General features: G+C 54.9%; 3 protein-coding genes across 9 annotated transcripts; 1 reads left to right on the top strand and 2 right to left on the bottom strand.

Annotated features, from left to right (window-relative positions):
• Window positions 1-5,933: 5,933 nt before the first annotated feature.
• SLC27A5 (solute carrier family 27 member 5) lies at window positions 5,934-13,536 on the bottom strand. 4 transcript variants are annotated; one of them, XM_037818920.1, is made up of 10 exons: window positions 12,713-13,536; window positions 12,177-12,386; window positions 11,614-11,772; window positions 9,508-9,632; window positions 8,229-8,423; window positions 8,041-8,131; window positions 7,051-7,249; window positions 6,687-6,784; window positions 6,346-6,476; window positions 5,934-6,272 (listed from the first exon to the last, which is right to left on the bottom strand). In XM_037818920.1, exons 1-10 carry the CDS (start codon window positions 13,395-13,397, stop codon window positions 6,096-6,098), a joined length of 2,070 nt encoding a protein of 689 aa, XP_037674848.1. In that variant the 5' UTR covers window positions 13,398-13,536; the 3' UTR covers window positions 5,934-6,095. The 4 variants fall into 4 exon arrangements, 3 of the variants coding, with proteins under 3 accessions (XP_037674848.1, XP_037674849.1, XP_037674850.1); XM_037818921.1 differs by having other exon boundaries at window positions 8,014-8,131; window positions 12,713-13,436; XR_005214274.1 differs by having other exon boundaries at window positions 6,131-6,272; window positions 6,715-6,784; window positions 8,014-8,131; window positions 12,713-13,436.
• Window positions 13,537-14,971: 1,435 nt separating this feature from the next.
• On the bottom strand, window positions 14,972-21,464 carry ZBTB45 (zinc finger and BTB domain containing 45). Of its 4 annotated transcripts, none has more exons than XM_037818956.1 (3): window positions 21,279-21,464; window positions 16,776-18,054; window positions 14,972-15,818 (listed from the first exon to the last, which is right to left on the bottom strand). In XM_037818956.1, the coding sequence occupies exons 1-3, from the start codon at window positions 21,333-21,335 to the stop codon at window positions 15,562-15,564; spliced, it is 1,593 nt and encodes a 530-aa protein (XP_037674884.1). In that variant the 5' UTR covers window positions 21,336-21,464; the 3' UTR covers window positions 14,972-15,561. The 4 variants fall into 4 exon arrangements, with proteins under 4 accessions (XP_037674884.1, XP_037674885.1, XP_037674887.1 ...); XM_037818957.1 differs by lacking the exon at window positions 21,279-21,464 and adding an exon at window positions 19,745-20,763; XM_037818959.1 differs by lacking the exon at window positions 21,279-21,464 and adding an exon at window positions 19,931-19,985.
• On the top strand, window positions 18,827-20,474 carry LOC119521373. The gene is made up of 2 exons (XM_037819565.1): window positions 18,827-18,874; window positions 19,737-20,474. The coding sequence occupies exons 1-2, from the start codon at window positions 18,827-18,829 to the stop codon at window positions 20,472-20,474; spliced, it is 786 nt and encodes a 261-aa protein (XP_037675493.1).
• Window positions 21,465-21,911: the final 447 nt, after the last annotated feature.

Raw genomic sequence — 21,911 nt, 5'->3', positions numbered from 1 at the left:
AAATAAAAATAAATAAATACATAAATAAAACTGCTAACCTAGAGTTCTATAACTAGTGAAAAATCCTTGAAAAATGAAAGCAAGATAAAGACTTTTCATATATACTGAAACTGAAAGGATTCATCACTAGTAACTCACACTAAAGAACTGTCTAAGGAGTCTTTCAGGAAGAAAGAATATGGGAACCAGCCAGAATTATGGATCCACTTGAAGACTGGAGACCCCAGAAATGGTAACTATGCAGATGATGAAACTGCGGCTTGGAGAGATCCCCCGGCTTGAACGATATAACATGCCAGCACGTCTCAGAACTTGACTCCTTACAGTAGCTGAAGAGTATCTCACGCTATGGAGAGCATGAATTTTGTTTGTCCTTCATCTGTTGATGGACCCTTCCACCCTTCGTCTATTGTGAACAATGCTGCTGTGAACACTGGTGTGCAAGTGACTGGTTTGGTCCCTGTTTTGATGTCTTTTGGTCTGTACCTAGGAGTAGAATTGCTAGATCATATAATAATTCTATTTTTAACTTTTTGAGGACCCTCTGCACTGCTTCCCTTAGAGGTGGCACCATTTTACATCATTTGATTGAACTGATTGGCCAATGGGCTTTTGTCTGTCTCAAACTCAAATAATAACTGATCACGTATTAGGAACAAGAATTAGGAACAAGCAAACGAGATGGAGAAGCAGTAGCAGCTGGCCATCAGCACACCAGCCAGAAAAAAGCCCCTGTTTCTGTTCCCCTGGTCATTCTTTGAGAGAAACTTTTCGATAAAAATAAATACACATGTAATGGGATTTAAAAAAATATCAAATGGCCTTAGATGTGAGGGTCTCTTTCTGAACTCTTGAGTCAGTTCCATTGTGCCAGTACCGTGCTGTTTTGACCATTGTAGCTTTGTAATACATTTTAAAGCCAGGAAGTATGGGTCCTCCAACTATTTTCTTCTTTTTCAAAATGTTTTGGTTCTTTGAGGGTCCCTTACCCTTCCAAATAAATTTGATGATTAGCTCTTCCATTTCTGCAAGATAGGTTGTTGGAATTTTTATTGGGATTGTATTGAATCTGTTTGTCATCTTGGGTAGAATTGACATCTTAACAAAATTTAGTCTTCAAATTCATGAGCATGGGATATCCTTCCACTTATTTTGATCTTCTTTGATTACTTTTAGCAAAGTTTTGTCATTTTCCATGTATAAGTCCTTTTCATCGTTGGTTAAATTTATTCCTAGATATTTGATTCTTTTTGTTTCTATTGTAAATGGAATTTTTTTCTTGATTTCCTCCTCAGATTGCTTTTTAAGAGTGTATGAAAACACTACTTGTTTTTCCACATTGATTTTGCACCCCACTGCTTGGTTGAATTCATTTATTAGTTCTAGTAGCTTTGTTTTAGATTTTTCAGGACTGACTCTATATAGGATTATGTCATCTGCAAGTAGTGAAAGTTTTACTTCTTCTTTCCAATTTGGATGTCTTTAATTTATTTTTCTTGCCTAATTGCTCTGGCCAGAACTTCCAGTACAATATTGAATAACAGTGTGATAGCAGGCATCCTTGTCTTGTTCCCAGTCTTAGGGGGAAAGCTTTTAGTCTTTCACCTTTGAGTATGATATTAGCAGTCAGTTTTTCATATATGACCTTTATCATGTTCAAGAAGTTTCCTTCAATTCCTATTTGTCTAAGTGTTTTTTAACAAGAAAATTTACTGCATATTGTCAAATACTTTTTCTGCATAATTGAGACGAGCATGTGTTTTTTTCCCTTCATTTCATTAATTTGGTGTATTACATTAACTGATTTTCTCATGTTGGACCACCCTTGAATATCCAGGGTAAATCCCACTTGATCGTGGTGTATAATTCTGTTAATGTGCTGTTGGATTAGATTTGCTGTTACTTTGTTGAGGATTTTTGCATGTATATTCATCAGAGAAATTGGTCTGTAATTTTCTTTTCTTGTAGTATCTATCTGGCTTTGGTATTTGAGTGATGTTGGCCTCATAGATGGGTTAGGAAGTGTTCTCTCCTCTTCTATATTCTGGAAGAGTTTGACAGGATTGGTATTAATTCTTCTTGAATCCTTGGTAGAATTCAACTATGAAGCCATCTGGTCCTGAGCTTTTCTTTATTGGGAGGTTGTTTATGACTGATTCAATCTCTTTACTTGCAGTTAGTCTGTTGAGATCTTCTATGTCTTCTAGAGTCAGTGTAGGTTGTTCATGTGTGTGCTGGTTCAAATGTATTATGTCCCCCAGAAAAAGCCATATTCTTTGATGCAATCTTGTGGGGCAGACATATTAGTGGGGATTAAGTTGCTTGCATGGAAATGCGCCCCACCCAACTGTAGGTGATAACTCAGATGAGATACTTCCATGGAGGCGTGGCCCTACCTATTCAGGGTGGGCCTTGATCAGTGGAGCCATATAAATGAGCTGATGGGCAGAGTGAACTCAGTGTAGTGCAGCTGTGAGTGACATGAGACGCTAAAAGAGGACAAATACCCCAGGTGCAACTAAGTGACATTTTTGAGGAACTGCAGCCTAGCAAGGAACGTCCTGGGAGAAAGTCATTTTGAAACCAGAACTTGGAGCAGACGCCAGCCACATGCCTTCCCAGCTAACACAGGTTTTCCAGAGCCATTGGCCATCTTCCAGTGAAGGTACCTGAGTTTTGATGCATTACCTTGGACATTTTATGGCCTTAAGACTGTAACTATATAACCAAATAAACCCTCTTTATAAAAGCCAGTCCATTTCTGGTGTTTTGCATTCTGGCAGCATTAGCAAACTAGAACAATGTGTTTCTAGGAATTTGTCCATTTCATCTAGGTTGTCTAATTTGTTGGCATATGGTTGTTCATAGTATCCTCTTATGATTCTTTTTATTTCTGTGGGGTCACTAGTAATGCCCCCCCCCTTATTTCTGATTTTATTTATTTACATCTTCTTTTTCCTTTGTTCATCTAGCTAACAGTTTGTCAATTCTATGTATCTTTTCAAAGAACCAACTTTTGTTTTTTGTTTTTTTTTATGTTCTCTATTGTTTTTGGATTCTTTATTTCATTTACTTCTGCTCTAATATTTGTTGTTCCTTTCCTTCTGCTTGCTTTGGATTTAGTTCACTGTTCTTTTTCTAGTTCCTCCAGGTGTGCAGTTTGGTTTTTGATTTTAGCTCTTTTGTTTTTTAATGTAAGCATTTAGGTCTACGAATTTCCCTCTTGGCTCTGCCTTCACTGAGTCCCATTAGTTTTGATATGTTGTGTTCTTATTTTCATTTGTCTCAAGATATTTACTGATCTCCTTGTAATATCTTCTTTGGACCATTGATTGTATAAAAGTGCATTACTTAACTTCCATATATTTGTGGACTTTCCAATTCTCTGCCTGTTAATTGATTTCCAGCTTCATCCCATTGTGGTCAGAGAAGATGCTTTGTATAATTTCAATCTTTAAAATTTATTGAGACTTGCTTTATGACCCACCATGTGGTCTATCCTGGAGAACAATCCATGTGCACTTGAGAATGTATATCCTGCTGTTTTGTGGTGCAATGTTATGTATATGCTTGTTATGTCTAGTTAATTTATCATATTATTCAAATTCTGTTTCCTTATTGATCTTCTGTATTGATGAGAGTGTTGTATTGAAATCTCTATTATTATAGATGTTTCTATTTCTCCCTTCCGTGTTGCCAGTGTTTGCCTCATGTATTTTGGGGCACTATGATTAGGGGCATAAATATTTATAATTCTAATTCCTTCTTGGTGGATTGAGCCCTTTATTAATATATAGTGTCCTTCTTTGTCTCTTATAACAGGTTTTGACTTAAAGTACTTTGTCCAATATTAGCATAGCTATCTCAGCTTTTTGTTGTTGTTGTTACTATTTCCATGAATTATCTTTTTCCCTCCTTTCACTTTCAATCTGTGTGTCTTTAGGTGGAAGGTGAGTTTCTTGTTAACAACATATAGTTGGATTGTGCTTTTTTATCCATCCTGCCAATCTCTTTTGAGTGGGGAATTTAATCCATTAATATTCAGTGTTATTACTGTAAAGTCAGTACTTACTTCAGCCATTTTGTCCTATGGTTTAAATAGGTCATATCTTTTTTGCCTTTCTTTTCCTTTATTACAGGCATATTTTCTATATAGTTATTTTGTGATGTATCTGATCCTTCTTATTTCTGTTTCTGTATGATTTTAAAATACATTCTTTATGGTTACCCTGGGATTTGTATTACACAACTTATTTGAAAAGATACCAACTTAGCTTCAATAAGCATACTTGTTCTCTCATAGCCCTCTGCCTCCCCTCTTTATATTGTTTTTGGTCCCACATTTCCCACAATGCACAGGGAGAACTTCCGGTTCTGGGGACGTGGCAAACGACACTTCCCAGAGGCCTCAGCTTCTAGTCACCGCTGCTTACAGCTCCCACAGTTTAGTCCTGAGGTCTGACAGGAAGACTCAGTGCCTGTCCTGCACTTTTCTCCCACAACAGTTCCCACAATGACTGGTCAGCATTTAAAGCACCGGACAGGGTACGAACTACATTTCCGTAGGCCTCGGTGCCCATGAGAACCTGCTTACAGCACCTATAATGCCCAGGAGGCACTTCAAAATATTGAGATAGCACCGGCTCCATTTCCCAGAGATCCGGGCGTCCCCACGTCCCACTAGAGCTCCCGCGAGCCCATGTGTACCTTACAAAGTGGGCACTGAAGTGCCGAGGGGGCAATGCGGCCACTTAGACACCATGGACTATACTTCCCAGAGGTCTTAGCGTCCGCCTACCCCCATCCACAGCTCCCACAGTGGCCGTGGGAACACCCCCGCCTCCTAGACAGTGCGGACTCCATTTCCTAGCCGCCTCGGCTCCCGCTCACCACGCTCCACCTGCGCACTTCGCACAGTGAGCGGGCAGCAATTAAAGGGCCTGATTACACTTCTCAAAAGCGGCAGCCTTGCCTACAGCTCTCCCAAGACCCGGGAAGGCGGCACTTCTGGACCCCCGAGAGCACGGACTATACTTCCCAGAGCCCCCCGCGTCCCCCTACCCGCGCCTACAGCTTCCACAATGCCCGAGGGGCACTTCCGGCCCTGTGGCGGCACGGACTATACTTCCCAGAGGCCCTAGAGTCCGTTTATCCCTGCCTACAGCTCCCACGATGCCACTGGGGGCACTACGGACCCTTAGACCCCACGAACTGTACTTCTCCGAGGCCTCAGCATCCGCCTACTCGCGCCTACAGCTTCCAAAATGCCCATGGGCCACTTCTGGCCCGTGAGACGGCGCGGACTGTACTTCGCAGAGGGGCCAGCATCGGCCTACTCCTGCCTACAGCTCCCACGATGCCACTGGGGGCACTGCGGTCCCTTAGACTCCCCGAACTATACAGAGGCCCTAGCTTCCCTTTACCCCCCTGCCTACAGCTCCCATAATGCCCCTGGGAGGACTTCCGGCCTCTTGAGCCAGCGAGGACTACATTTCCCAGAGGTCTCGGTGACCGCTGATTCTCCCCCACTCCCACCCCTCCATAAACCTTGCCCCATGACTTTTGCACTTGCTGCTACTCTCTCCTGGCATTGTTCCTGGCCCAGTTACCGCCTGCTCGGTCGGATAACCCATCAAATCACTTTTGCCACCTCCTCCAGACCACAGGTCATAGGGGTATCAGCCATGTCCTGTAGCCCCTTCAGTGCCCCTAGAAGACCTACAGGTAGAGGCAGTGCTCTCATCTCACCAGCTGTAAGGCTGGCCAGCCTCTCCCGTACTCCTGGTTTTGTCTGGAAGGAGCAGCCTCTCATAGCAAGCTGAGGTTCCTGCCTGAGGTGCAGATGGGACTCCTAGGCAAAGTATTTGAGGGGGACGCAGGGACCTGTGGTGCAGGCCTCCCTTGTTCCTCCACCCGCACAGATATGCAAAAAATATGTGTACACATTTGAATTTATTAGCCTTCTGCCCTGGGGTCTATTATCTTCCCTCAGGTCCCACCCAGTGCCGTTGGCATGATGATCCTGTGAAGTTGGGATGAGCTGGTGGTCAGCATCAGCCCCTTCCCCTACAAGTGTCCTTGTGCTGGCATGGTGGTTAGAGCCTCCAGGTTCCATCACACACAGCCTGGTATGTTTCTGGTGTCAAAGGCTGGAAGGTCTGGGCCCGGTCGTCCAGTAGAAATAAGGGATCAGAGATGGCACCCACGTTGAAGCCCTCACGCACCAGCCGGGACTTTACCAGCTTGAAAGTGCTTGTGACCTCCAGGATATCCTGCCAGGACAGTGAACATGACCTCCAGCCAGGACAGTGAACCCACCTCCCTGCTCCCCAGACCTGTACTCACCTGGATACGAATGAAATGGGGAACAGCATAGACAGGAAGCCAGGCACGGACATGCCGGTACAGCTGCTGCCCGTCAAAGGTCCGTCCGGGGACTAGCTGCACAGCAGCCATGCCCACTTTGCCCTCACATCCTAGGAAGCAGTCTAGTCACACTGGTCCCCAATGTGCACCCTCATTGCATGACCCACTACCGACTCCCTGCCTTGCCCTGCTCTTTGGCTACGCGACTGGGCAAGTCTCTACACCCCTTTACCCACTCAGTGTCTCCATCTGTAAAATGGGGTAACAACCCTCCACCCACAACGCTGTTGTAGGGTTTTAAAGAGGTGAATCTTCCGCACCTGGCACAGACACCCCGTAGACATTCACCTCTTGGAAGAAGTCCATGAGTGACAAGACGCCTTCCACCTCCCGGGTAGAGACGTTCTCCCCCTTCCACCTGCGGGGGTGGAGCCAGTGCTTGTGACCAGGGCCCTGAGACTGGAGGTCCCGCCCCCTACCCGCCAAGCCACACCTCCTACGGGATGGAAAGTCTTGCCTTGCCAGACCGGCCCCTCCACTATCCAGGGCCCCGCCCCCTTCACCGGGAGGCCCCGCCGTCCCGCCCCGCGCCCTGAAGGATCAGTAAGTCCCGCCTCTTCAGCCCCTCCCTCCAGGCGCAGGAAGCCGCCGCGGCCCCGCCCCTGTCGAAGCCCCGCCCCTGACCGGAAGGTGTCCCCCAGGCGGTCCCGGAAGTAGAGGAAGCCCTCGCGGTCCATGGCCAGCACGTCTCCGGTGTTAAAGTAAACGTCACCTCGGCGCCGGACGTCCCTCACCAACTTCTGTTCCGACAGCTCTCGGGAGCCGCGGTAGCCAAGGAAGGGGGAGAGGTTCGTCACCCGGGTCACCAGGAGCCCTGCCTCCCCTGGGGGTCGGAGTTGAAGTCGGGTGTTAACCGTGGACATGGTCCCCAGGAGCCCTCAAGTCCCCAGCCGGGATTCGCAACAACGGGGGACTCTGCATCACCTGGTACCCTACTGGAGAGAGACAGACAGGCAGACCCAGAGATACAGACAGGGAGATCTAGAGATGGGAGAGGCCCAGAGCCCAGAGCTGGGGAGATAGAGACACTCAAAGAGATACAAAAATTGAGAGACCCAGAGACGGGGGAAATCTATAGAGACCCGGGGACAGCGAGAGACCCTGAGAGACAGGGCCAAAGAGACAGAAAATGAGACAGGAGAGAGAAGGTGGCATAAGGGGAGCCCATGAGAAACTGGAAAAGGGTAACAAGGGATGGATGCGGGACAGAGACAAATGGAGATGGGAAGAGAAGGGCGTGACGAGGGCCTTATAAGGCCCCAGGAGAGAACAAACAAGAAGATAAGGATGAGAGGGGACTGGTGCCTGGGAGGATGTGACCCCCACAGAAAGCTCAAGAGAACAACTCAGAGATGGGTGCCCAGAGATCTAACAGCCCATAGTGAGAGATTGAGGCAGGGGACCTGGAGAGAACTGAGAAGCCAAGAGGTAGAGGGGCCCATGACAGTGGTCCGACAGGCCTGGGACTCAGAGCCCAGGTGAGGGCTGCAGACACCCCCACTGAGTGAGTGGGTGTCTGGGCCCTGACCTCTAGGCTTTGGGTGGCTTATTCCAGCCAGGGAGGATGCTGAGGGGTCCCTCTCTCACCCAGGGAGGGTTCTTCAACAGCTGTACCTGGTCCCACAGGAATACAGAAGCCCTGATTGTTCCTTACGGGCTCCTCGATCACTGTGTCAAACTGCACGAGCTCGAAGGGACACAGCATCTGGAGTGGAGGGCAGGGGGGAGGGGGTGTCAGCAAGGGTCCTGTGGGCTCAGCCGCGATCGGTGCCACTGTCATGCCTGGCACTCAAATCACTCACTCGAAGGAGGCAGCTCATCTTGCCCAGGGCCCCGCATCGCCCCAAATAGTTGATGAAGCCGGTGTTGCCCTCAGTGGAGCCGTACATTTCCCAGATCCGTATGGGGCCGAAGCGCTGCTGGAAGGTCTCCCACACATCTGCCCGAAGTCCATTACCCACAGCCAGGCGGACCTTGTGTGTCCGGTCCTCAGGCCGCTGCAGAGACACCCAGAGATAGGCGAGGAGGGAGGCAACCGTGGGGCATGCCCAGAACCCTTACCTGGGGTGGGGGCAACCTTGGGTCCTTACCTAGAGAGTTACCTGAGGATTACCGGGGGTGGGGGCAGTGGCTGGGGCCTTATTCCTAGGGGAGCTACTGGGGCTCTTATTTGAGGGTAGTAATCTGCAGCCTTTAACTAGAGGGTTACCTTCAGGGATTGCCTGGAGGGAGTTACCTGGGGGGGTCTTACCTGAAAGGGCTACTAGAGTACTTTGACTTTTACCTGGAGGTGCCTGGAGGCTCATCTGGGGGATTACCTGGGAGAAATATCTGGGCTCTTACCTGAGGGTAGTTACGTGTACCCACCTGGAGATGTCTGGTAACTAATCAGATAGTTACCTGAAGGGCTCACTTGGGGGCCTTTATCTAGCAGTTACTTGGAGGGTGACTGGAGGCCTCATCTGGGAAATGAGATTGTCTGGAGGCCTTACTTGGAGATATCTGGGGATTTTCCTGGGGCAGAGTTGGTTACCTAGGGAGGGGCTTCCCAAAGGCTGTTAACTGGAGGAAATATCTGGGGTCCTTACTAGGGGTAGTTACCTGGAACCTTTACCTGGGGGAGGGGGTTACCTAGAGGCCTTACCTGGAGACAGTGTAACCTGGGGGCCTTGTCTGGAGACAGTTACCTCCATTTTGGGATGAGGCTGGGTCATACCTAGTAATTTTACCCTAAGCCACACCCTGTTCTAAGCAGTTTACATGCATTTAGCTTATTTAATCTTCACCGTCTTGAGTTAGGGGCTATTCTCTCCATTTTCCAAATGAGGACACTGAGGCTGAGACAAGTGAAGTCACCTGCCCAAGACAGCACAGCTTGTCAACTAAGGAAACATAATTAGCAGCCTTATTTGGGAATCATTTTCTAGGATTCTTGCTGGGGTGTTTTACCTGGGGGACCCTGCTTGAGGCCTGTCTCTGTGTCTTTGCCTGGGATGTCATCTGGGAATTTGCACCTCAGATGTTCACCATGGGGTTCTAATTTTAGAGTCTCACCTACCAGCCCTTCCCAGGAGCCCTCACCTGGGGAGTGTTACACAGGTACCGTAAGACCTCGCCCACGTACTGGATCACAGTCACACCATGCTGCTGACAGTCATTCCAGAAGCAGGAGGCAGAGAACTTGGGGGCCAGAACACAGGTGGCTCCTGGGGTGAGGGAAGAAGAGGGGGTTCATGTTATGCATCAAAGCCCCTGTGACAGCTTTGATCACCTCTCTGTGGCTCCTTGAGACACAGGGATGATGTCAGGCCTATCCCTGATTCCTGGCCCAGCCAGGACTGCACCAGGGGAGGAGTCAGGGCATGGGTCAAGGCAGAGCTGCTGGACATAGGCAGGCCTGAGTTTGAATCTTGTCCCCAGGATGTGTGAAAAGCTTGGTGCCTGGTACAAAGGGAGCATTGTTAAATGAGGGCTGTGAATATTATAATCATTACTGATGATGGTGTTTCATCAATGCCCAGCTGGTTACCAAGGGAAGAGGGGAGGGGGCAAGGGGAGTGTGTGTTTGGTGAATATGGTGTGTAAATAAAATTAATTTAACCAGTTGACCAAGATGGTGGACTGAGACGTTCCAGGGTTGTGTTCCCCCACAGAATCTTTGAACAACTACCACAAACTGACAGAGCTCAAAGACCAAAACAAAGCAGAGGGTTGCAGTAACTGCGCAAGTGCCAACTCAACAAAAAGACAGCTTAAAAATGGTTGGGAAATCTCGCAAGACCCTTGCTGTCCCTCCACCATGCCCTGACCAGCTCAGTGTGTTGCCGCTGGGTATGGAGTCAACCTGCCCTCTCAGCGTGGTCCTGCGGTTCCTGGCCCCAGTTCTGGAGGGGGCTGAGTAACCCCCAGTTCTGGAGGGTGTTGTCTGCCAACCAGTCTGGTGGCAATCTGAAGGACTCATCTCTTTCTCACCCTCCTAGAATTTGTCCTGCAGGCAGACAGCTAAATCAGTGTAATAAACAATGAAATTGCATGGGATTACTGGCTTTGACACATATAACAGAGCTCCAGGGATCAGAAATTCTATTTCATGGGGGAGAATAGGAGGCATTGAGATCCCAGTTAATGGGGGAATTCCTAAGGCAAGGAGAGCATGCCCAGGACAAGATGCCTGCTCAGAAAACACTAGAGAGAACCCTGTGCTTTCTTCTCGGGCTGCTCTTCAGTTTCACTGGTAGGAGGACTAAGCTCCAAGAGGAGCACCAGTATAGAGCCAATCTGCAAAGACTGTGGAAGATATTTGTGTGTGTGTGTGTTTGTGTTTGTTCCTGACATTCAAGGAAATCTCTTCATATCACTAGCTGGATACAAACTTAAGGAACAGACACCTCAGGAACTAAATTCAAGTCAACATATTAAAATGCACAGTGTGCAAATAAAGGGCCAATCGAATCAGTTTGGGCCTTAATCCACATGACTGAATTATTTGTCATACCAGCCCTGGCAAACTAAAGAGTATATATGAAATTAAATTGGCTGCAATTTAATTAACAATCATTGAAGCTGGGTGAGAATATGTGAGACATCAAACTTCTTTTTCACAATGAAATAATTTTTTAATGAGAGTAAAAAGATGAGCAGCAGGGGGAGGGATAAACAAATACAGTAAGTGCTGATAGTGGCTAAAGCTGAGTGGTAGATCCATGAGGATTCAGGTTTTTTTGGTATGTGTTTAGGAATTTTAAACGTATTCAATTTTCATAATAAAAATCTGAAAACAAAAAGAAGAGACTGTACCAAGGTCCCAGTCTGAACGCCAAGTTAGGGGTGCAGAGGAGACAGCCTGAAGAAGCTGCTCAGCAGCCGTTCCTTCACCAGCTCTTCCTGGGGTTGTGCCTCAAATCTGGCACCAGCATCCCCGTCCCCTCCTGAGCACCCAGAGGCTTCTCTGGATGTCCATGACCACCACTCACATAAGCTCCTGTCACCTCATGACCAAAGCACAGCCACCAGGGGCTGTGTGGGTGTGCAGGCCTCTGTCCAGGTGGCCCTGGCGCTTCCTGCTGTGTGTTCCTTCTCAAAGCTGAGAACCCAGCGTGCTGGGTAGCTATGGGGTCTCATCAACCTGAGAGCCCCGCCCTGACACCCACTCTGGTGTTTTGGAGAGGTCCTCACAGAAAGGCTTACCGAGCTCCAGGCAGCTGAGGACCCCAAGGACGAGCCCCATTGTGTGGTACAGAGGCAAGACCACGTAGACCACATCCTCGCCTGTGACCCCAAAGAGGGTCATCATCCTGCAAATCTGCAGCACCCGCTCCTGGGTAAGGATGGCTGGCTTTGGGAGTCCTGGGATGAAGGAATGGAAAGGGTGGGATAGTGAAAGGATGGATGCTGAAGTGGAGTGGTTCAACAACGAACGAGCACACAGAGTTGGGGTCTCCATGGTCAGGGCTGCACTGGGGTTTGAGGTTCTCAGAGTGTGGTCAAGTGTGGGGACTCACAGTTGGGTTTGGGAGGACAAACTGGATGTGTGGTTCAGAGGTTGAATTTCAACTGGGGTAACAAGTCAGGATCAGAGGTCAGTTAGGGTTTCAGTGGCTGCTTCCTGGGAGGAGGTAGGATTTCGGCATTGAATGCACGAATCCCATTGGGAGTCAGAGTCCAGGCATCAGAATCAGAAAGCAGGTTTCAGAGCTGAAGTGTGAGGCTCAGGTCAGGGCAAGAGTTTGGAGGCTGCTGGGCACCCTCACCTGTGGTCCCCGAGGTGTAGATGTACAGGGCAGGGCTTTTGGGCATGACCTTGGCCCGGAGGTCAGCAGGCACCGGCTCCGAAGGCGCAGCGTCCATGGCAGCCTCCAGAGCCCCCACGCCCGGCGTCGGGGAGGAGTGACTGAGGTAGAAGCAGCGGATGTTCTTAGCCTGCAGCTTGGGAAGGATCTCCTCCAGGCTCTCCCTGAGCGCTGCAGGGTGCAGTCAGAGGGGAAAGTGAGGCAAGGCCCGCCTCAGAGGTGGGAATGGGGGAGGGAGAACCCGAGACCTAGAGAAAAGCTTCCACATTCCTGGGTAAAGAACCCCAAAATTAATATCTGCCAGAAAGGATCGAAACTGCCATTGTGAAAAATATCAAAACTCTGGCACCCTCGGAATTACCTTCCAGTGAGGGTGGGTGGGAGCAAAGGGCTCTTGACTCAGCTCCCAGCATGGCCTGCAGACTCCGGAGGCAGAGTCCATGCCCACCCCCCGTGCTGCTCCCTTGTGTCCTCTGCTGGCCCCTGCAGGCCCTCACCTGGGTCAGCCACCAGCACTCGGGCCCCAGAGCTGAGAACAGCGTGCACCAACGGTGCCCCACGGCTGTGTGGGTTGATCCAGACCGACGGCCAGCCCAGCTTGGCCAGCCCCAGGCATAAGCCCAGGGCGGGAATGGCCTGGGATGCCAGCACCAGGAGGGCGGCGGGCTCCGGGGCAGGCAAGCCCGCGGAGCCGCCCAGCTCGGCCTTCAGGGCCCACGCCGCTCTGCAGGCCCGGTCGTCCAGCTCGCGGAGGGTCACTGCGCGGTTCCCGGGTCCCGTCCACACCAAGGCCGTGCGTTCCGGCTGTGCTCGGGCTCGTCGCTCGAAGCTATCCACAAAGGTGTCGAGAGGCCGGCGCCTCAAGCGGGCGCGCACCCCCAGCCCCAGGCGGATGAGCCGAGCCACGTAGGCCACGTCGGCTGGGAGCCAGCGCAGCCCCGGGGGCGGTCGTGCCGGCAGCAGGGTTACTGTGAGAGCTGCGGCCGCCAGGCTCAGCCAGTGGGGCACCCAGGGGCCGAGCCAGGGCCAGGCGAGTACGGCCAGGCCGAGCAGCAGGCAGCACGCAGCGTCCCCCAGCCGCCAGCGCAGCGCCAGGGCCATCGCCGCGGGCCACACGGACTGCCCCAGGCCCCACAGCAGCAGCAGCAGCAGAGGCAGGGCCAGCTGCTGCCTGGCGCCCATGGCACCTGCTCGCTCCTCAGAGAAGTGGCCCTGGTGTGCCCCAGCTCACTTCTGCTGCCCAGGCTGGCTGTCCCTGACCTCGAGTTCCCAAGAGCAACCCACCTGGCCCGCCTGTGTGGCCGTGGCCCAGGGACTGCTGATAGTGGTTTCAGCTGGCTGAGGACTCTGCCCCCAAGCCCTTCTGCCTCCCCACCCTCGGGCCTCCCCCTGTTTATTTTTCTCTGTCTGATCATCCGTTTGGCTACAGCGCCTCTGCTTTCATCACTGCCAGCCTGGAGGCCCCTGTCCCCTATTGCCAGCCTGTCTCATCCCTCATCTGTTGCCCTCTCTGTGGTCCCCATCACTGCTCCCTTCATCACCACCACAGCCTCCTTTGTCATCATCCTACCAGCCTTCTTCTTGCTGTCCTGCTTGCTGAGTTCTGACACTCTTTTTGGGGTTGCAACTCCGGAGCCGTGCAGTACCCTCCTCTCCCTTCCCTCTTGCAATCCCTGCCCTGGGGTGGTTGACAGTCCGGTGGGGCAAATTTGAAGATAAAACAGATGGCAAGGGGGATCATGCCCCAAGCACTGCCCTTGCTCTGCACTTCCTCCTGAGGTTCTCCTGTGACACCCACTTACTCAATAGAGAGACAGCCTTGGCCAGGTCAAACCCCTTGTCCACAGGACCCTGGACTGCATGCCCCAAAGCAGCAGAAATCAGCCTCCGCCTTGGTGAGGGAAAACCACCAAAGAGCTCGGCCCCTACCAAGTACCCAGCAGACACCCGTGGGCAGTGTGGCCTAGGGTTCATCATGCACCCAAGGCTGAAGCCTTCCCAGCACATGGCCAAGACCTTGGACCTCACCTTTGGAAGCAGTCACAGGTGGAGCTCAGAGAGTTGCTGCCATTGGCCCAGAATGCCCCACTGGAGCCTGTTCCTTCAGGCTGCACCACCATAAACCCCTCACTGGTTCCATATCTGTGGGGTAGTGACCCCAGGCCAGGAGCTGCCCAAAGTGCTGGAGGCGGAGGACAGAGTTCCCTGGGCTGGTAGCCAGGTAGACCCAGGGTCCTGTGACACTAGCTTGCCATTCAGGAGCTGTCTCCAGCTGTCCAGTGGGCAACCCAAGGCCCTGGCTGCCTGCCCAACCTGGGCCACTTCCCACCCTCCCCATGGTTGCTAGGCCCTGCCCCTGCCCTGCCCCCATAACTATGTGACCCCAGAGGCCAGGACTGGTATCCTGGAGCTCAGCCCCCTCACAGAGGCCTGGCTCCCAAGCCTTCCTTGACCTCCCAAAAGTAAAGTGCTCAACCATCATGCCTGTCAGAATGGGAGACAGGAATAGAATGTCCAAAGGGTGGGAGTCTGCCTGGAAGATCTGGGAGGTGGGAGTCTGAAGTCTGCCTCGTGGACAGCAGTGGGGGGAGTCTGACAGAATGAGGTCCCTCCAAGACCCACCTGGCCACCACCGGACGGGATCTAGGGCTCTAGAAGAGCCAAGCGTCAGCCACCTGCCCACCCACCCCCAGCCCCCGAAAAGGCCCCAGCGCTCACAGCCCGTGCCGAGTCAAGACATGCATGGTCCCAGGAGCTCACAGCTTCAGGCTCACACTCCACGGCCCACCATCCTTTATTAGGGCAGGATGTACCAAAGTCCGGCCCGAGGTCCTTGCTGGGTTCACCTGAGCCTCTTCAGGGCCGAGGAGGGGTGTTCTTGGGTGGGGAGCCGGGTGGCACCCGGGGACTCCCCTCCACCCATGGGGGTGGGGGGGAGAGCGTGAACCTGGGCCTCGGGGTCAGCTTTCAGAGGTGTTCGGGTCCCTGACTATCCCACCTGGCCCGCTGCCACCAGGAGGGACCCAGAAAGTGGGAGGAGAAGGAGCAGAGAGGCGGGCCCGGTGAGGTCTGGAAAAGAGATGGGATCAGGGCAGAGGGCCCCTGTGTTCAGGGGCGACCGCGGGGTCTGGTGGCGGGAGTGTGGTCTAGGGACGGCGGCGGGTGGAGCCAGCCCTGGAGCACCGCGAGGCGAAGCAGAGCTTCAGCGGCACAGTCTCGAGTGACTCCGCAGCAGGTGAGGGCCTGTCCCGCCCAGAGGTGGGCGTGGCGGGACCGGTGGGGGGCGTGGCCGAGCTTCGCGAGGCTCGGCCAATCCCGAGGATTGCGGGGCGTGGCCCGGCCCGGGTCAGGGCGCGGGATGAGCCGCCAGGTGGCGCTCCAGCAGCGCGCGGTGCGAGAAGACTTTGCCGCAGGCCGGGCAGGGCGCGCGCTCCGGGCGGTGGGTGCGCATGTGCACATTGAGTGAGCTCTTCTGCGTGAAACGTTTGGCGCAGACCGCGCACTGGAAGGCGCGCACGCCCGTGTGCGTGACCATGTGCTTGAGCAGGTAGTCGCGCAGCGAAAAGGATCGCCAGCACACGGCGCACTGGTGCGGCTTCTCCCCTGCGGGCGACAGGGCGAGTGCGTGCGCAGGTCAGCAGGCGGAGGTGGGCCCGGGGCGCCCTTCGCTCCCGGACTCCCTCCCGGACATTGACCCTCCCATACGTCCCGGCATCCCCTAGCCCTGCAGGGAACCCCCTTCCCCCTCAGACCACTCCTCATTCCAGTATATTCCTACCTGGCAGGGTTCCCTCCAACTCCCGGGCCCCTCTTCTCACATGGCCCAAGATACCCCAGTCCAGCAAGTACCCACACCCTCCCTACGGCAGGGAACCCCGCCCACGTGGAATATTCTTTTCCCACTTGGACTCCTCCCACCTCCATGGGCCCTTTGGTCACCCCTAAACCTCACCTGGCACAAGGAGACTCTCGGGCCTGGTCTCGCCTTACACCCTCCCCGTTCCTGCCAGGCCCACAGAACCTTTTCCAGAACGCTCTGATCGCTGGCTACTGTTCTGGGGACAGTCCAGCAAGGCCCTGTACCTTATAGGAGGAGAGGACTGGGACCCTTACCCCTTCGTGCAGGAAGCCCCCACTGCCCAGAACCCCTGCCTGCCTGGGGAGGACCTGGCACCCTTCCTGTGACACACTCAAGCTCTGGCTGCCACCACCCCTTGCTCTGTACCACCCACTACACTTCAAGGGCCAGCCTCAGGCTCTCCGTCCTCCCCAAGCCACTGCAGAGTTGCCCCCATGAGATGCCCACACCATGGCTGAGATTGGAGGGGACCTCCCTTCAGTAATCAAGAAGCCCCCATTGCTTGCTCCTCGACTGGGGGGTCCCCACCCTGCAGCCCCATCTAGCTCCTCCCTCCTGCCTCCCTCAGGTCCCCTGGAATCCACGGACAAGGACCAGGAGAAGCAAACCGTGCCGGGGACCCGCGGGCCAGTGCGCGCCCTTCCAAGGTGCTCAGAGGCCTGTGGTAAGGGGACTCCCTCCTCTCCCCCTCCCCGGCTCACCCGAGTGGATGAACATGTGCTTGGTGTAGTTTTTCCGCGAGCTGAACGTCTTGCGGCAGTGGCTGCACTCATAGGCGGTTGGCTCCGCGCCCGCGGCCCGCGCGGGAGTGCCTGAAGCGGCCGGGGCAAGAGGCGTGGGTGTGGCTGGGGCCTCCCCCAGCTGCGAGCCCTGGGTAGGATCGGACTGAAGCGCCGGGTAGAAAGCAGGTGGGGGTGCAGGGCTCGGCCCCGAGGGCGCAGGCGGCCCTGGAGTCCCCAAGTGAAAGGGAAAGAGCGCGGCGGGCGGCGCGGGGGTTTTCACGCCCGGTTGGCGGCGACCCGCCAGGACACAGTCAGGCGCGGCGGGGGCGGGGTTCTCGGCCGGACAGCCTTCGGCCGCGCCGTCTTCGTCGTGCCAGGAGGAGATGTAGCTGTCGGGAAACACGTCCTCCGCTGCCGCTGCCCCGCGGAGGAAGTCCCTCCCCGCACCGCCGTAGTCAGGGAGGCTGGCGGGCGCAGGGGCGTTGTCGCGCGCGCGGTCCACAGCTGCGGGGAGGAAGCCAGCAGCGCAATCCGGGAAGGCGTGTGGTGCCTGGCCCTCGCCGGGGCCGCTGCCGTCTTCGCCGTCGTCGCCGTCTGTCTCGCCGTCTGTCTCGTCATCGTCATCACCACCGCCGCCGTCGTCAGGGGGCGCAGAGGGTGCAGAGTCGGCATCGGGCCCCTCGGCCTTGGCGGGTCCCGGAGGAGCCGGCAGATGCAGGCGCGCAGGCTGGCGCTGCTTGCGGCTGTGCGCGGGGCCGGGTTGGCCTGGGGGACGCGCAGACAGCAGGTGCCGTAAGCGGTGGCGCAGCTGCGCGGGCGCGAGCGGCGGGGGCACCGGAGTGGGCACGGGCGCGGGTGCAGGGGCACCCGGGACAGGGGCGCGGGCACGAGCGATGATCTGCGTGCACTCGTCGATGACTGTCTGGATGCGCAGCACCGACGCGGCGGTGAGCACCTGCAGCGCCTCGCCCTGCGCTACCACCAGGGAGCCGCTGTAGAGGAACTCAACGAGCTGGCGCACCGTCTGTGCGGGCACTACGGGCGGGACGCGGATCTCCGAGTGGCCGAGCAGCAGCTTGTCCTGAAAGAACGGCGAGCCGGCGGCTAGCACGCAGCGGTGCGCGCGCAACGAAGCCTCGCGGATGCGCACGGTCACGTCGCAGAAGTGCCCGCCCAGCCGCTGCCCGTTGAGGGTCTCAAGCAGCGAACGTGAGAAGTTCTGCAGGTGGATGTGGTGCACCGCCTCTGCCGCTGCCATCTGCACAGAACCGGGCGGTGGGAAGGGGAGGTCAGTTGGGAAACCTCCTCCACCCCAGCGCGCGGCACCTCCCGAGCTCCATCCGTGTGACCTCAGACCCAACGCCTGGGCATCCCTGGCCATTCGGCCCTTACTGCCGGACTCGGCCTCCCTATCACGAGTCTACCCGTCCCCACCTCCAGTACTATATCCACAGTCCCTTCCTAAGAGGGAAGAGTGGAGAAGGGGCCAGGGACTCCCATCCAGAAGTGGTTATCCAGAGAGCAGACCACTCTGTGGAAACACTGGACTCTGCCCTCACCTGGCTGGCTACCACACCCCCCCTCCCTTCTCCTTTTTCTTCTCCCCTCTACTCTCCCCAGCCTCGGAGCGTCTCCAGCCCTATGCAGACTTGGACTGCCACCTTAGTACCCAGTTATGGTAACTAGTGTATGGGGAGGTCCTTGCAGGAGGGTCCCCACAACCTGCCTCCTGGCTGAGCAATTCTAGGTGTGTGGATACAGGGGGTAGAGGGTAGAAGTTTCATCATTGGCCTGGCAGGTGCCCCACATAAGGCAACTATATAATCCCTGGCAGATCCCAGCCCAACTGGCAGGGAGGTGCCTCCCACAGTCCGGGACTTCTTGGTGTATCAGTCGGTCTGTGGGGCACAATGTGTGGGTGTGGCAGAGAGGGTGTGTGTGGACATGCTCAGGAGGGTGTGACCAAGGTGGGTCAGCAGCGTCTGTGAGGCCAGTGTGGCGGAGAAATTGGGCATTTCTTGTCAACCCACATGCCTCGATCTGGGCCCTGCCCCTTCTGGCACCTGAAAATGGGGGAGGTACCCCACAGGGGACTCTGCAAATCTGCAAAGATCCATTACTTCACCAGCTCACTGGCTAGGCATATGACCCAGTGTTGGCTCTGCCTGTTTCCCCTTCTGTCAATCAGGTGTGGGGTACCTGCCTTCACACACCTTCAGATTTCACCCACATGGTCTAAGGGAGGACAGCCAGGAACCAGGACCCCAAGATTCACCCATTCTCCACCAGCCTTGCTGTCTCATAAGGTCAGGCACAGAAAGGCCCACGGAATCCTGTCCCTACACCTTCGATGTCTTTGACCCAAACCCCCCAGCTCCTTCCCTTTGCTTGTGCCAGACCTCTTTTCCTAGCACCACCCCCCACGTGCCTCGTTACGGCTGGCCTGGCCTGTTGCCTCCTCATTGGACCCCTCTGCCCCCCTCCCTCCCTGTCTATTCCCTCCGCGGCAGCCAGAGGGACCCCTTCAGACCCAACTCCTCTGCACAGAGCCCCTTATGGCGATTAATACCTGACAATTCTTTAAACGAGCCAAGCCTTTCCTTTACACGTGCTATTACCTTTGCCAGAAGCACCCTTCTCCGTCTTTATTCACCCAGCCATCTAAAGGACTGAAGTCCATGCCTACGCTAAGAGGAAGGAAACCTGCCTTCAGCCCGCAGTGCGTGAACCCCTCCATTCCGGACCTGCCCACCCTGCTTCCCTGCGGACTCTGTACAGAACGCAGAGGCCTTCCAGGGAGCCTGGCAACAAAGGCCCATCTCAGAGACCCAGCCCTCAGGCCCGCCTCCAGGGTCTGGCGCTGCAACCCTGCTGCACGCCTTTGCCGGCGTCGTGCACCTTGCTCCGAGCACCCTCTCCCATGTTCTAAGTCATTGCTAGCGCCGTACCCTGCGCGCAGGGCCCAGTCTCAGATCCGCTTCGGCTGCACCACCAGTCCCGGGCGCCGCCGCTCCAGGTTTTCCGCCTCGGCGCCCTGGCCGGCGCGGTGCCCTGGTCCTGCAGCGCCTCCTCGCATCCGCCTCAGCGCGCACCCAGCGGTTCTCCCTGGCAGGGGGCTGCCCGCCCGACCCCACCTCCTGTTCCTCCTCAGGCACCAGGTCCGGCCGTAGCCGCCTCCGGCTCACCCCCGTCAAGGCCGCACTTCCGGGCCGAGACGCGGGCGGAACTGAAGTGCGCTGTGGCCGCGGCGCAGGGGAGTGCTGGGTGACGACACGTTTCCGGTGTCTCGGTGGAGCTTGGCCGCCGCCGCCTCCAGGCCGTATTTCCGGTCCCTGCCGGAGGCTGAACCAACGTCGCGCTTGCGTGGGGCGGCCGGAGCGCGCTTTCGGCGGCGCCGCGGAGACAGGGGCGGGGCGGGACGGGAGTGGGCTCGGGTTGTCAGTCCGCGTGCCGTGCACCTGTCCGCGCGCGGCGGGCGGGAGGTGGTGCACAGTAATGGAGGACGGGAAGGCAGTATCCCGCGGAGGCCCCGCGACTCTCCCGGGCCAGTTAGACCCCTCTGCAGCCTCGGGAAACGGCCTTCCCCCCAACGAAACGGATGGGCGCAGGGATCGGCTCTTGTTGGCTCCTCGGCCCCAGCCGGATGGTGGAGGCAGCCTGGCCCCACGAACCCCTTGAGATCACCAGGCGAGGAGTGAACAAAGGAGTGAAGGGGTATAGGTTCGAGCGCCTTCCGCACGCCACACCCTGGACTAGAACTCAGAAAAGAAAGGGGATATGGGAGGGCATAGGGGCTGCAGCCAGGGCCAGACCCGAGATATCAAGTATCCGACGGGACAGAATCTGGGAAGAGCAGTGCAGGCAGAGGGAACAGCCTCTCTCTGCAAGGGCCGTGAGTTGGGGCTGGTGCCCGCTACGCCCACTAACCAGGTCCACCTAGCGGTGATGCGGCAGTGGTGGCCTGGCTGGGCTTTCTGTTCTATTCGCAGGGGCAACCCCTTGGCAGCTGTGTCGGGGATGGCACCATTGGGGCTAGAGGAAGGCAGAAGGGTCTGAAGCTCAAGCTCAGAAGATCGTGGGGTCTCTGTGGGACCCTCGCCATGTAAAGCAGTGTGGATCCAGCATGGGGGCTGAAGTGTCAGCCTCTGGGAGGGACAAGGTCAGGGTATCTGCCCCTCACCCTGGGTAGCTGCTGGGTGGTGGTGTTGCAAACAAGGTGTCTGAAAGTCAAGGAGAATAGGGTATGTGCTATATGGGGAGCCCCAGCTCATCCTGTGACCCACACTTGGAGGAATCTCATTGTTGAGCATCTGAGCCCCTCCTGCCGGCCCTGCCAACCTCATCTCCTCCCCTTTCTCGGTTGCAGCTCCTTTCTCTCCAGACTCACAGGTGTATGGCTGTGCCCAACTAGTGACCAGCCAGTGTAGTTTACTCTGCCTGTAGCACCCTCCCACACAGATCAGTCACTACCACATCCCTTACCTCAAGGTACCCCCATCTTCCATCACAGGGCCTACAGGTGTGGGGGGAGGGGTTCATCTTGTGACCTTCACCTTGGCACACAGCTGCTGTGGCTATAGCATACAGGCACTTGCTGCTTCACCCTACTCTGGGCATTCACTGGGTGTGACCCCATAGGATGCTGGAACTGTGCAAGTGGAATGGGTGGGTGGGTGCGGGGCAGAATTCTAAAAATGACACCACAAGATTCTGCACCCTAATCCCTGGAACCTGTGAATATGATGAGATATCACCTATGAATAATTACAATGCATGGCAAAAGGGATGTTGTCCATGTAACTAAGTTTGCTAATCAGCTGACCTTAAAATGAGAGGATGATCCTGGATTATTCTGGTGGGCCCAAGGAAATCTCAAGGGTCCCTAAAGGCGTTAAGGGGAAGGCAGAGAAATGTGACATGGGAGGAGGACTCCTGGGCTTGGAAGGTGGAGGGGGCCACATGATAAGGAATGCAGGCAGCTAGAGAAGCAGAAAATGACCGCTGGCCAACAGCCAGCAAGGAAATGGACCCTCAATCCTATATCCTACAACTGCAAGCAACTGAATTCTGCTGAGAAGCTGAAAGAGCTTGGAAGCAGATTCTCCCCTAGAGCCT

This window comes from Choloepus didactylus, chromosome 27, assembly GCF_015220235.1.
Source record: "Choloepus didactylus isolate mChoDid1 chromosome 27, mChoDid1.pri, whole genome shotgun sequence".
Lineage (NCBI taxonomy): Eukaryota > Metazoa > Chordata > Mammalia > Pilosa > Megalonychidae > Choloepus > Choloepus didactylus.
This window is presented reverse-complemented; position numbering and strand designations above follow the sequence as displayed.